The sequence below is a fragment of the Sylvia atricapilla genome, chromosome 1 (assembly GCF_009819655.1).
Source record: "Sylvia atricapilla isolate bSylAtr1 chromosome 1, bSylAtr1.pri, whole genome shotgun sequence".
Taxonomy (NCBI): Eukaryota; Metazoa; Chordata; class Aves; order Passeriformes; family Sylviidae; genus Sylvia; species Sylvia atricapilla.
In genome coordinates, this window is record NC_089140.1 from 4,707,359 (window position 1) to 4,721,399 (window position 14,041).

General features: G+C 49.3%; 2 protein-coding genes across 2 annotated transcripts in view; both read right to left on the reverse strand.

The window, feature by feature from the left end:
* XIRP1 (xin actin binding repeat containing 1) overlaps positions 1 to 14,041 on the reverse strand; it is a 19,495-nt gene continuing 5,454 nt past the window's right edge. The window contains exons 2-4 of the mRNA XM_066313992.1: positions 10,881 to 11,035; positions 9,583 to 9,636; positions 1 to 7,981 (exon numbers count right to left, since the gene is read on the reverse strand). Coding sequence (XP_066170089.1) covers positions 332 to 7,981 — 7,650 coding nt within the window. The 5' untranslated portion in view covers positions 9,583 to 9,636; positions 10,881 to 11,035 and the 3' untranslated portion in view covers positions 1 to 331. The remainder of the gene's footprint in view (positions 7,982 to 9,582; positions 9,637 to 10,880; positions 11,036 to 14,041) is intronic.
* LOC136358812 (uncharacterized) overlaps positions 10,263 to 14,041 on the reverse strand; it is a 19,230-nt gene continuing 15,451 nt past the window's right edge. Inside the window, exons 5-6 of the mRNA XM_066314860.1 lie at positions 10,881 to 11,035; positions 10,263 to 10,274 (exon numbers count right to left, since the gene is read on the reverse strand). Of these exons, the coding sequence (XP_066170957.1) occupies positions 10,263 to 10,274; positions 10,881 to 11,035 (167 nt within the window). The remainder of the gene's footprint in view (positions 10,275 to 10,880; positions 11,036 to 14,041) is intronic.

Sequence of the window (14,041 nt, forward strand, 5' to 3'; positions counted from 1 at the left end):
TCAAACACCTCCAACCACCCCCACCAAACATTCCAAGGGGAAGTACCCTAAGGTGCCCATGGATGGATTTTTCCCTTGTGCTTCTAACAGTGACAGGACTCTGGGTTGTGTTGCAGCACCAAGTCTGTTGGGTTGGCCAGGTGAGGGCTGTTCTCCAGTGTCAAGGCAGGCTGCACTTGTCCTGTCTGCGTGCAAACACCAAGATGATGACCCTGAGAAGTCCTTAGGGTGTAGGTAAATCCCTGTATGTAATGTGGATAAACCAGGAGAAATGTTTATTGTGGCCTTTCTCTTTTGTCTTCCACAGTCCTCTCTTGTTCTCCAGAATCTCCTATTTCTTTGGCTTGGAGTTGCCAAAGGTGACAAAGACCACTCCTGGCTCCTGAAAACTCCCATTGGTGTGGAAGTCTTCACCTGGGCTCTTCAAGTACCTCCGAAACACAGGTGAGGCAGACACCTCATACTGGGGATGGGAGACCACATCACACGTGGAGGACGTTTGTGTCTCTGATTGCTTGGTGACTGTGGTGGACGAAGTGATGATTTTGTTTCCAAACTGGTCCATTTCCTCATACTGCTCCATGACAGTCCGGGTGGCTCCGTAGAGCTTGGACCCGTCGGGCCCCGTCTGCAGCTCCAAGATGCTTTTCTGCCTCCGTGGATTTTGTGGACTGGGAACATTCAGGGAGCGGTACTCTGAAAAGCTGCCTTTCACCCCACAGTGGCAGCTGTCTTTGGAGGTGTCCAGAGAACACTTCTCTTTGTCACTGGTTGGGTGGTTGTTGGCATTGCCAGGAGTGTGCTGTTTCAAGGAGCTCAGCCCAGCTTTTGTTTGGACGGGGTCTGGCCTCTTCTCTAAGGGTTTCGTGTCGTGCCCATCAGACCTTGCTGAGGAGTGGTTATAGGAGCTAAAGCTGTTCTGAGCAAAAGCATCCCTCTTTCCTGGAGAGTCAAGACAGTCTGGTGAAGGGCCATCCTGGGGAGAATGTGCTGTCCTGGGTGATTCTGCAGGTTTCCTGGCAGCAGACTCAATGGAGATATAGGAAGGTGAGGAGGGAGAGCTGACACGAGACTGAATGAGGCGGGGAACCTCTAGCTCTGCCTTGGCTGCCTCTGTCTTTTCTGCCACCTTTGCACTTTCCACAGATGCTGCTTCCCCTGTCTCCAGCACGGCTTCCTCTTGCCTGGCTTTGCTTGAAACAATGCTGATTTTACGGATATTGCTGCTGCTCACAGAGCTTTGGGTGCTCCCCAGAGACTCCTTGAACAGCCCTGAGAGCCCAGCGATGTCTGACTCAGACTTGAGACTGGAAACAGAATAAATAGCTTTCTTGATGGCCTCCTCGATGTCCTGGATGCGGGCAAGTGTCTGCTCCTTCAGGTGGAGGATCTCAGCACTCGCTCGCTCCAGGTCCTCAAAAACCAGATCCACTGAGGAGGCACTGTCAGTGTCCTCCTTTGCCCCAGCCTTGTCCTGGTGCTTGGCCTTCTGGCGCACAACCCACTCGGGGACCTTCTCAAAGAAGCTCTTGAGAGCTTTCACATCCACTTTGCTTGTCTCCTCCTCAAACTCCCTCACTCGGGTCAAGATCTCTTGCAGTTGCTCCTGCCTCCTGAGGTTCTCAAAGATCTCCATGGCCTCCTTGACGTTGCCTTTCATGATCTCCTCCTTGTGTACTGACAACCTCTTCCGACGCTCATCTTCCGTTTCTCTCTTTTTTTTCTCTCTCATAACCACCGCTGGCTTCTCTTGGGCAGGTGTCTCTGTCTCCCTATCAGGACATTTCTGCTGCCTGCTATTTCCCTGCTGGTGCTCCTCAAAGGAGTTCATTGACTGCTGATGGAAGGACATTAAATGAGACATTTGCCTCCTCTCATGCACCTGCTGCACGACTCTCTGACTATCCCACAATCCATAAGAATTGGATACACTTTCCCTTTCCACCTTGGATGAGGCATTTTGCGCAGTGCCGTCTCCTCTTTTTGGAGTGGTATTGTGACCCGCAGGGGAGGTGCTTGGCTCAGTTTGTCCTAGCACATCCTGTGTCTGTGCTCTGCCAGGACAGGCTGGAGGTGAAGAGCACCCATTCTCCTCTCGGCACGGCTCTGTCTGCCTTTGAGCCACCTCGCCTGGGCATCTCCTTGGAGCAGCTGCTTTATCACCCATCATTCCCTGCTTGACTTCAAAACCAACCACTCCATTTTTGATTGGCTTTGAGGTCTTAGCACTGTCTGGTTCTACCTTTCCTTGTCCTTTGCTGGCCTTGTACCTTTCTTCTGCTATTTGAAGAGGGGTTTTGGCTGTGTATTTTGGCAGCTTTCGCTCAGGGTTTATACCCTGAACTGTGACAGACTTCTTCACAGATGTCTCTAAATTGCAGCATTTTGCTTGAACCTCCTCATAGGATGATTGTTCATGAACTTCCATGCAACTTAATCCCTGCTCTGTGGGGGAAGGCCTTGGCTTGTTAATCTCCCTCAAGCCTGAAGGTTTTGGAGGCAGGGGTGGAGGGATGGGTTTTGTCGATCTGTTTGTGCTGTAATTTGCAGAGGCAGAATGTGCCTCATGTAAGAGGTGCTCAGGTTTTGGCGGGGGAACAGGTTTTTTCCTGGGTGGGGCAGTAGTTTCTGGTTTTGGAGGAGTCCTGGGCTTCTCTGCGGGACTCTGGTCACTGGGTTTGCAGGACAGAGAAGGGAGAGGAGGAAGAGGGGTCTGAAGCAGTGCAGAACATCCTGGGGCTTCATCTTCTCTTGCTGCTTTAGTTGAGGGTGGGCAATGCTCTGCTTTCATCACAGCAACTGAGGGAGGAGGAGGAAAGTCATTATCAGCCTGTGACCCTGAAGCCACTACAGCAGTCTCGTTACTAGCGAGTTGAGTCTCATTTTTCTTTTTACACACAGAATAGGACTGCCCTGCATTTCTGTATATCATAGCAGCTTTAAAATCCCCTCTGGAGACATTAACGTTAGACTTTTCCAGCGACTGAAGTGTGGCTTTTAAATTACCTCGGACAACGTCCTCCTTTTCTACCAGGCGCTGTTCTGTGGCGGCACTTTGCAGTGCTCTGATAGCTGTCTGCACATCCCCTCTGACACCAACATCTCTTTCTTCTTGCACTGATTGCTCTTTGTAATCAGACTCAACACAAGGGTTTATATAGGTTTTCACGGGTGTGGCAGTATAAAGGCCATCCTTAATGCTAAAATCTCTACTGGGCACAACTTGGATTTCCTGGCTCAATAGTTGTCCTCCCTGTACTTCCTCAGAAGCACTGACCTTTTTGTGTGATGCTATGCTCTTCTGAGACACGCTTGTGTGGGTCTTGGATGCCTCCTGGACTCTAGTGGTGGTGGTCCTGGTGGCAGTGCTGCTGCTCTCCTGCTTGGTGGATGAATTGTCCTGTTGGTGTACGGTCGATTGAAGGGTCGTGGTCCCCTGTGAGCTGACTGTCTGCTGCCTGCAGGCTGTGTGGACCTCCTCCCTGTTCCTCTGGAACTTGCTCTGAACGTGGTGCTGAATGTTTTTTGCTTCTGCTGTCGCCAGTCTCAGGCTTTGCATTGCAGCCTGAAGATCAGTCCCCAGGGCCTTTTCTTCTGTCTGAGTCTGGCTGGCTTCCCCAGGCACCACACTCTGCTGTTTCCCATCCACTTCTGCCCTCTGAGCTGTCACTTGGGCTGGAAATGGGCGTTGTATCATAGCTTTTGGTTCCTTCAAATGCGTAGTGGTGGCTTCTTCTTTCTCTGCCTTCTTGCTGGCATCTGCAACCCTTTGGATTGACTTTGTAGTCACCTTAAGCCCTCCGGACAGAACTTCTTCCTTTCCCATCACCGTGCGCATGGGCTTCCCAAGACATTGCACAGTGGTGCCTGTCACACCTGCTGCATGCACAGCCTCTCTCTCTAACACACCCTCTCTGCCCATGCTTTCACATGCAAATCCCTTTTTCGCTCCCTCCACAGCCCCTGGCTCACCTCCTGCAATCACTTTCTCTATTTGTTCTTTATTTGGCAGGACATGTACGTTAACCCCCGGAACAACCCGAGGGCCGCTCTCATCTGCCCCCTCCTCCTCGGCTTGGGAAGAGATGAGAGACTGTATCTCTGACTCCTGCTGGAGGTTCTTCAGATAGCTGAGGTCTCCCTTCTCAATGCAGCTCGCAAAAAGTTGGACATTTCCCTTCTCGTTGTCCTCACGCTTGATGGTGGCTGCTGCTTTCTGCTCCTGAGAAGAAGCCAACAAGTTCCCAATTGTTGACTTCACATCCCCCTTGACAACTTTCTGCTGGACAGAATGGAACAGGAGGGAGTAGAGAGTCATCTTCACTGATCCCGACTTTGTCTCTTGCAGGACCATCCCCTTTTTGAGGGAAGCATCTTGACTAAGGAGACCCTGTAAGGCCTTGGCTACATCTCCACTCAAGTCTTCTTTGCCTTTAACAGCTTCACTCTGGTCTAGCAGCTGCAATGGGCTTACTTTGATCTTGCCCTCTCTGTCCTCCTCCACCAGCATGCTCTGTGCTTCCACGTTGGTCCTGTGCAGGAGCTGCAGCATAATCCTTTGCAAGTGGCCTCCCACAATCTCCTCTTTCAGGATCTCTGGAGCTCCTGGGCTGCTGAGCTGGTACTTCACCATCTTGACACTCTCCATATCATTAGCTTCAATGAGGATCCCATCATGCTGGATAGCCTGGCAAGTGCAGAGAGTCTCTAAAGTCTCCTTCATGGTTCTTTCCTTCAGTTCTATTTCTATGCTACCTTCAGAAGCACTGAATTTATCCAGGGGTGTGCTCTCAAAGAGCCAGGTTGTGCTTTTCACATCCGCACGAGGGATCTCTTCTTGGGCCCCAGCGCTGGCCGTCACCTCTGTGTCCTTCAGGGTGTCCATGGGCTGGGTTTCAAACAACCAGGTGCAGCGTTTTACATCCCCTTTCTGGCTGTCCTCTCTCTGCACTGTGCTCAGGGATGAGCTTCTCTCTGCGTCCCCGTACAGGGAGTCCACGGGATGGTTCTCAAAGAGCCAAGTGGATGTCCTCACGTCGCCCCGCTGCACGTCACTGACACTGACCATCCTCACGTACTTCTTCTGGCCCACCTGCTGGGACTCAAAGAGCTGCTTGTTGGACTGAACATCTCCCTTCTGCACATCATCCACTGTTCTGGGCACAGACAGCTTTCCCCCCGAGAAGGAGTCAAGAGGCTCAGTCTCAAACCTCCACCGGGCAGTCTGGACATCTCCTTTCTTGATGTCCTCTTGGGTGACAGCCCTGATCACAAACACCTCTTCTTCCTTCTTGATCTGATCCAGGGGCTTAGTTTCAAACAACCACCGGGCACCTTTCATGTCACCTTTCATGATTTCTTCTTTCTGCACTGAGGTGACCTCATGGTATCCCCCCTCTTTGTCCTGGATAGCGTATAAGGGTTGGCTTTCAAAGAGCATTGTGCAGGACTTGACATTAGCTTTGCTCATGGTGTCTTTCTGGATCTTCTGGAGTTCTGTTTCATCCACTTTGTCATGGATTTGGTCAAGGGAATATGTCTCAAATACGAACCTTTTTCCTCCAACATCTTCCCCCTTGACATCCTTTTCAGGAGGTATTTCCTGGATGCCCTCAGAGTTGTCCTTCAGGGTGTCCATGGGGTAGTTCTCAAAGAGCCACGTGAACTTGTGCACAGACCCAGCTGCAATTGTTCCAGCATCATTCTGGGATTTTGGCTTGGTGGCTGTGTCCAAGGGCTTGGCTTCAAAGAACTCTTTCACTCTGGACACTTCTCCAGACTGGAACTCCACACGACTGGAGTACCGCACGGTTTTTTTCCGGTCAGCTTCACTGACAGTGCTGCTGCCCAAGGGTTCAGTCTCAAACAGGTGCCGGACAGTTTTGACATCCACTCCCTGCAATTCCTCCTGACTGTAGGCCTTACTGACTTGCAAATACTGCTCCTCCTGGCCTTTCAGGGAATCCAGGGGCTGAGTCTCAAACATCCATGTGTAGGACTTCACGTCACCTTGGGGCATGCTGCCATCCTCCTCCTGCTTCTTCTCAGCCTTCTCGTACAGGGTGTGCATGGGCTGGGTCTCAAACAGCCACCGGCAGGTCTTCACATCTCCCTTCTGGGAGATCTCCCGCTTCACTGAGGGATGCTTCTCCCCTTCCGTGGCTTGGAGATGGATGACATCCATGGGCTGCGTTTCAAAGAGCCACTTGGCTGTCCTGACATCACCAGCCACCACCTCTTGTTTTGTGATCCCCCGTATTATATCCACCTTCTTGATGCTTTCGTCAAACTGATCCAGGGGCCTGGTTTCAAACATCCACTTGTAGTTCTTGACGTCACCGCTGATGATCTGCTCTCTGCTCACAGAGGTGACTTCGTGGAAATTGCCAAAGCTATCCTTGATGGCATACAGGGGTGTTGTCTCAAACAGGATTTGGTTGGCTTTGACGTTGCCAGCTGGGATCTTCTCCTCTTCTTTGGTGGTGGGCTCAGCATCAGCCTGCTTAATGCTGTCTAAGGGGAGAGTCTCAAACAGGGTCTTGAAAGATTTCACATCCCCTTTCACTACCTCTTCCATGCTGGCGGCTGGAATTTCTTCCTCAAATGCCTTGGAGATACTGCCAAAGGGGCAGGTCTCAAAGACATGTTTTCTTTGCTTCACATCTCCCTTCTCCTCTGCTGAAAGCTCTACTTTCTTCAAACGTCCCACCTCAAAATTGTCTTTCAGGGTTTCCATTGGCTGTGTTTCGAAGAGCCACAGTGTAGATTTCACATCACCTCCAATGACTTGTTCTTTGGCTACAACACTTTCTGAAGCTTCTCCTTTCAGGGAGTCAAGAGTCTGGGTCTCAAAGAGCAATCGTTGTTTAGTGACATCTGCCCCCGTGACAAAATCTGTCGAAGCCTTGAAGTCCTGTTCTTCAACTGTGATTTCTCTGATGGCATCCAGAGGCTGAGTTTCAAATATCCACCTCGCACCACTGACATCCGGCCTCCCAATTTCTTCCAGTGAAATCCCACGGATTATCTGCACTTTGGAGGTGTCCTTGTTGATGGTATCCAAGGGCTGAGTCTCAAAGAGCCAGCGAGCTGTCCTGACTGCATTGCTCTGAATTTCTTCTCGGCAGACAGACTTGATTTCATGGATAGTCCCACTTTTGTCTCTGATGGCACACAGGGGTTCTGTTTGGAAGAGCCTGACAGTCTTCTTAACATCGCCTTTAAGCTCCTGGATTTCTGACTTGAGTTGTAGGATGCTCTTCTCCTCCACTGAGGAGCAGCGTCCTATGGCATCCAAGGACTGTGCTTCAAAGAGCTGTTTGGCCCCTTTCACATCGCCTCCCTGGACAGGATCCTTGAGAACTGCCTCCTGCACCTCAGTTTCATCAGAATACAGTTTATTTAATGTGTCCAGTGGCTGGGTTTCAAAGAGCCACCGGGCGGTGCGAACATCCCCTTTGGCAAGGTCTGTCTCTGACACCTTGGCTGATGTTGACAGGTTGTATCCATTTATGGACTGGCTCTCAAACCTCAGGGACGTGCTTTTCACATCCCCACTGGGGATGATCTCTTCTTCTGTCAGCTTCTTCGTGGCCTGATGGTCCCCAATGGAGTCAAGTGCCCAGTTCTCAAAAATCCAGCGCATGGACTGAACCTCTCCTGGGAGAACTTTATCCAGGTTCACGGAGGCCTGTGCACTGGGATCCTCGGTGTTAAGCATTTCTGCCAGGTCCTCAGTCACAGCTTCTTCCAGGTTCTTCCTGAGCTCGGGGTGCATGTGCCTGTAGAGCCTCTTCAGCTCGTTCACCTGGCGCTGCTGGTAGAACTTGGAGAAGGCTTGCTTAGGGGGAGGCACAGGGAGTGCATTGAGATCCTGACCCCCTGGAGCAACGACCTGGACTGAGCCAACAGCTGGAGGGGGAGGCAAGTCATCTTCCATTTTCTTGGTGGCAACTTTAGATGGTTTCTGAGCTTCGGACATCTTTGGGGAAATAGTTTTAAACGTCAGCATGACTTCTCACCCCCCCATCCCCGTGGCTGTTAATGGAGTGAACAGCAAAGGGAAAAGCCAACAGGGGAAATCCATGCACCCAGTCAGCTCCATACCTTTGGTTCAGTAGCACACAGCACTCCAAAAATCACATCACTGCACACGCTGCAGGCCTGGTGTTAGCGCTGGTTCCACAGCAAAACGAGGTCTCTAATCCACGTGAGGTGGTTAGTCTACAATTCCCAGGATTCAGTCCAGCTAGAGCACAACAGAGGTGCCTGGTTTGGACTATGTGACCAAGAGAGAATGACCACAAAAAGGGTAAGGCTAACTTAGAAAAGTCAGCGAAAAGTTAACTTCTCCCTCCTGCTGTCCAGTGTCCAGAACTCTTGTGTCCCTGGCTGAGGACCTGCAGAGAGTCTGGGAACAAAAAGATCTGGGGGCAGGAGAAAGCCAAGGAGCTATTTGTGAAGAGGTCTCGAGAAGAAAATGGGGAGAAGGAACCAAAATGTCGAGCAGAGATGAGATTGGCTGGTGAGGTAACATGATGAGCTTTTGGGGTGCCCACTCACTGCTCAGGAGGGAGAGCATGGGGAAGGATGTTCATCAGATTAATTATTTCTTCTGTTACAGTCAGAAATGTGCCCCACGTCACCATTTGCACAAGAATAGATGCACATTTACACAGTTGGAGGCTTAAATAAAGCTCTTCTGACTTGCAGACTTGTACAGGCACTAGGCTAACTAAGGTTTGCAAACTGCTGGAATCAGCAGGCCTGATGATCTGTGCTGGCTGAGGAAGAAAAGCAAGGCTGAGGGACCAGAGGTTAGGGTAACCTCCAGCTATATTTCCTCCTATAGCTGAAGGCCAGGAAAGTTAAACCTGTTTATGCTCAGTCAGACTGAGCTCATCTCAAATTCACAGCAGTGTTGGTACAGAAGTGAACAGAGCAGGCTGTGGTTGTCCCTCTGAGCTTCCAATTTCTGCAACTTTTCTCCTCAGTTTGTGCATCCTGGGCGCTGAACACTGCACTGAATACCTGCAACCTGCACTGCCTGGCCATTTATCTAGAGGGAAGGTAGCTGAAGCCTTTGATCATTGTCTAAAAGAGACTGTAATCCTGGTGGCTTTCCTTTCAGTAAACAGATCTGCTGACCCTTGGCATGCCTGTGCAGTTACGTCTGCAGAGTTATGCCCGGAATATTATTAGTTGTTGCTCAAAGCAATGGTGCACGGTGTTATTTCACTCTGTTACACACAGATTGTTCTGGCTAAAAATAAGTTTTGAACATTAGTAGAAAGAAACCCACACTTAGAACACCAAAATCAGCATATTTTGCAGCGGGTGAAAAAAAAAGCAGATCTTTCGCATGAGCCAATGTACTTGGAATGCACTTTTTAAAATAAGGGGTTGGGTTTGTTTTTTTTTAAATCTGTGAAGAATTTCTGAATGTGGGGAAAGGCAGCCGAGCAGCTGATAGCTATATTCAGAATTTAAGTGCTCCTGGCTGCCTTGTGTGGGTATTTAGATCACACTCGCAGGCCACAAATATTTGGTTAGATAACGGTGCTTATCTAAAACATTTCCTACCTTGCTTTTTTTCTGTCTCTGGGGAGAGTGAATGGAGTTGTCCTTCACAGTACTCTGGAAAAGATAGGAGGAGAAATGCCATTAAACTACACAGCAAGACACATTATTGGCATATATATTTTTATATACTTATGTGTACTAATGTGTATATCAATTACAGAGAACTGAAAACCATGCAAGTGTGATTTTCTCTTTTGGTTCTTTGGCAGTTCTGTACAGTTGAGAAAGCAGTCCTATTCCATGTTGATCAGATATGTGTTTATTAATGTCTCAGTCAACCAACAAAACCCCAAATATTTTTTTTAAAGTTAGGGGAAAATCAAAACTAGCACTGATCTCTCCAAAGTTTGATTTAGCCTATATTTTTCCTTACGCTTCAATATTTAAAAAAAAAAAAAGAAACTAATCTACATTTGTAATTGCATTATGAATTGTGTCATTGATTGCTTTGTCATTTTTAAAAATTCTCTTGGTTTTTCTAACCAGCTGTAATTTTCCAAGTGCAGTCTCCACTTACTTTTTTTCAAGTGAGACTGTTTCATCTGGACCTCTCCCTGATAAACACTGGAGAGACTACATCTCTCAACAGGGGCCCCATAAAAGATTGAGAGTGTGGGGAAACACGAATGTGCCTGCAAGAAGGGTCCAGATTTGAAATCTCATCCCATGTCACTCCTGGATCACCAGTGGAACTGGGGAAATGGGAAAAAAATGCCTTACAACCCTTATAACCTGTATTATCCTGTGACCCAATGATCAGCCTGGAGTGAGGGATTAAATCCCTGGATCTCAGACAAAGTGATATAAACAGAGAAGCACAGGGAGGTTACACTGCAAAGTTATCCTTGAATGTAGCATATATGGACATATATAGATATATATGTGTGTGTGGGAATGAGGATAGCATGCAGACCTATATATTGCTCTGTACTAAGTATTTCCTCCATGGATGTATGGGAATATAAATGCACAAATAAAGAAGAAATCTTAATATGAGTAAACTGTATAGCCTAATGGATGTAAGGGTGTGTATGTGCCTGTGTGAATTTATTAAGTATGTGATCTATGCATGTGTTTGTGTACATGCACGTACACATGTGTACTTGTATATATGATATATTTGTACACATTTATCTTGCATTTGCAAACGGCAAGGGGAAAACGGTCACTTTGGGGAAACCAAAGGGTGTCTGTTCAGATTTACAGAGCCAGACACGTTCTCTGTCACCGTGTCACAGCCACTTGGGGGCCGGGACATGGCTGGGATGCCGCTGGGGAGGGCAGGGCTCGGTCCTTACCGGCTGCGCGGAGCTGGCGCCAGCAGCAGCAGCTGTCTGTGAGAGATACAGAGCCGACAGCTCCTTCACCGAGGGCGCACAGAACCTCCCTCGTCCTTGCTGGAGTGTGTGGCTGGTGTTGCTTGACGGGTCTAAAAATGACCGCGCCTGATCATCTGAAACAGGGACAGACAGAGAGGTGTGTGGTGAGCCATGAGGTGCAGACAGGAGGGCAGGGCCAGCAGGGCTTTCCAAGGGCTCTGGCACCTCACACCCAGTCCTCCCACAGCCCCCACTTTGGTCCCCCAAAACTTCACATCACACTCTTCTGGTTCGGGGAAGAAACATGGACATTCCCATCTCCTTCATGGCTGGGGCAGAGTAGCAATCCTGGGTGGGAGTGATGCTTTGGCAGTGACCTGGTGGCCCCATTCCTGCATCCCTGAGCAAGGCCATCACCAAACACAAGTGAGTCAGAGGACATGGAGGAGCTACACAGACGCAGTTTGAGCCAATTCCTACTTTTTTTTGCTCCATGGCCACACCACTCTCCTGTGGATGCATCTCACAAGTGATTATAGCCACTTTTCTCCTCTGGGAGCTCATTTCAGGAGAGATGAAAAGGGTGAGATTTGCCATAGGATGTAGCAGGGAGCTCTTGGTAGGGCCTTCAAACCCTGCTCTGAATTTAGAAGTCTGTTATCTTGAGCTTCACTATGGGGGTCCCCACTGGAGCTTCAGTTTTCAGAGAAAGAAACAGCTCCAAAATGTAGCTGAGAACTTTCTTTTTGCATTAATCTGCCAGGTGTGAGGATGGTTATCTCCACCTCCCATCACAGAAATACATAATATATAGAGCTTTATACCTATAGGGTGCAACTCAGCCCTCCAGGTTAGTCAGGGCTGTGATCTCTGCTCCCACTGTAAAAACACGAGAAGCTTCTCCTGTTCTCTGCAGGGCTTGTGCTGCTGCATTCAGATTTAGTGAGGTATTTGCAATGCTTTTGGTTTGAACAATGGGCTCTCTCTCCACAAATCCAGCTATTGCACAGCCAGGAAAGGGCTGATGTACTTTTTAATATGTGCACACTAGAAGCCCTGCAGCCAATCCAGCATTCTTTGCCCTCAAACCTCAGCCCCCAAACCACAAGAATTAGATAACAACAAACCTAACGACTCTTCTTCTTTGTGTTCTGCATTTTAAGTTCAGATTTTCAAGTTTTTCTCTAAAATACTGAAAGAAAATTACTCCGGTTTTATTTTAAATTGACAAGAAGCAACTCCAGGCACTAAAAATGTGCTTCAAATGAAATAGATGTGGTCTTGAAAACCACATCTAGGAGATGGGAGCACCTCATGGCAAGGCAGGGACCTTGTCTAAGCTGACACAAGTATTCCTGTGCTCGACCATTTTGGTGAGAAATTCTTAGCAAAAGCAGTCCTGTGTCCATGAGCTGGGCTGGTGATGTTTAATGTTCTCCTCCCACCCCAGGTTATGGGCATTATTGTTGAGATGATATAATTTGTACTGACCTATAGGTTCACATAGTGCACAAAGAAAAGCAACATGCCCCTCCAGCCACGAACAAATAGTGCAGCTGAAGGGAGATTTCCAGTTCAGGCAGTGGGAAATAGCACAGTGTCAGTGCTGCCCGTTCCTTCACCCTTTAGCTTGGATGGATGAAAGGCCACAGGGCTTGTTTTAATGGCAGATATAATTAGAGACAAGGCTTTTGTTGAAGCCATCCCCTTATTGCTGCCTTTGTTTTCTTTTCTTTCCTTTCCTTTTTCTTTTTTTTTTTTTTTTTTCTTCTTCCCTTCTCATTTCTGACTATTTTTATTTTTTCTTGCCGTACACAGCCTGTGCACAGCCCTGCGCTTGCTTATCACTTCTCACAAAGCCTCCTGCCTTGGAGAAGGGCTGCTCCAGCCCTGTGCGCTGCCTCTGCGCTTGCACAAAATCTGGTCTCTGCCTGACTGAAACAGGCTGCTGCCTCCCTCCAAACCGCTAATTATAGATAAGAGCCGAAGAACAACAGCTCGTTCCGCTACCAGAGAGGCTGAGCTGTCACGTGTGCGACATCCGAGAGGCACCGAGGACATCTCGGGAGCCGGGAGCGAGGTGCGGCTTCACAGCATCCCCCGGGAGGAGCGCGGAGCTTCCCGCCTGGAGATGCTGCAGCGCGGGGAAAAGCCGCTATGCACACCAGGCTGAGGGTGATATTTGTTGTGTATGAGGTGGAAGGCCAGTCGGAAAGCTGTGCCGGGCTCCAGGTTTCTGCCCCGCTGAGCCAAAGGGCTCCTCCGCTCGGCATCCGCTCCGGCGCTGAGTGATGCATCCCGCGCCGCGCTGATTGACTGCACGACTGCCGCCCCGGGGGTGTTAAACACGATACTTGAGGCATTAAAGCACCCCCCACCGTGAGCTAAAATAGGAGGAAAAGATCTCCTGAAACCCCCCTCCTGTTGTCCCAGCCAGTGGCTGGCACGGCGGCCGACGGCGTCGGTGTCCCAATGAAGGATACAGGGAATGCTCCTCCCTGCTGGCGTTTGTCGGCAAAATGTCCTTCGTGTACTGACACGGCTGGCGCCGGATGAATCTGCACATTTTGTGTGAGGGGCTGCAATGTTTGGACTGCCCATAAGGAGCAGCTGTCGGGCTTCTTGAGTTCTTCCCATGCCCCGTGTGTGTGCAGGTCGGGCTTGGTTTACAGCCTCTCTGCCCCCAGGCAGGCGGGGAGGGCTGTGAGACATGCAAACTTGCAACAGAGGAAAATAATCCCTTGTATTCGTTCGTACTGACTGATCTTTCTAAACACAGGGGGAGAAGGCAAGGAAATGGGGAGGAAAACACTTTTAAATATTCATCTGAATGTTCACTCACTTCCTCTCCAATTATTACCCATAAATCACTCAACTGCTCTGTGTCCTGCTGGAGATAATATTGCAGGTCTCTTGAACCAGAATCAACTTACACCTGGCAGCCAACTCCTAACAAGTGGAAAACAAATCGCCAACAAAACCTCTGCCCCCTCCCTCCCCTGAGAAAACCCCTTCTCACCAGGAACAGGGCAGCTCTGCCTCACTCTACTTGCTATTTAAACCACTTTATCCTATGAACAAACAACGCTACCCACCTGTTGGTGTCCACCACCTCTGCTGCTGGCACTCCTTCACAGCCC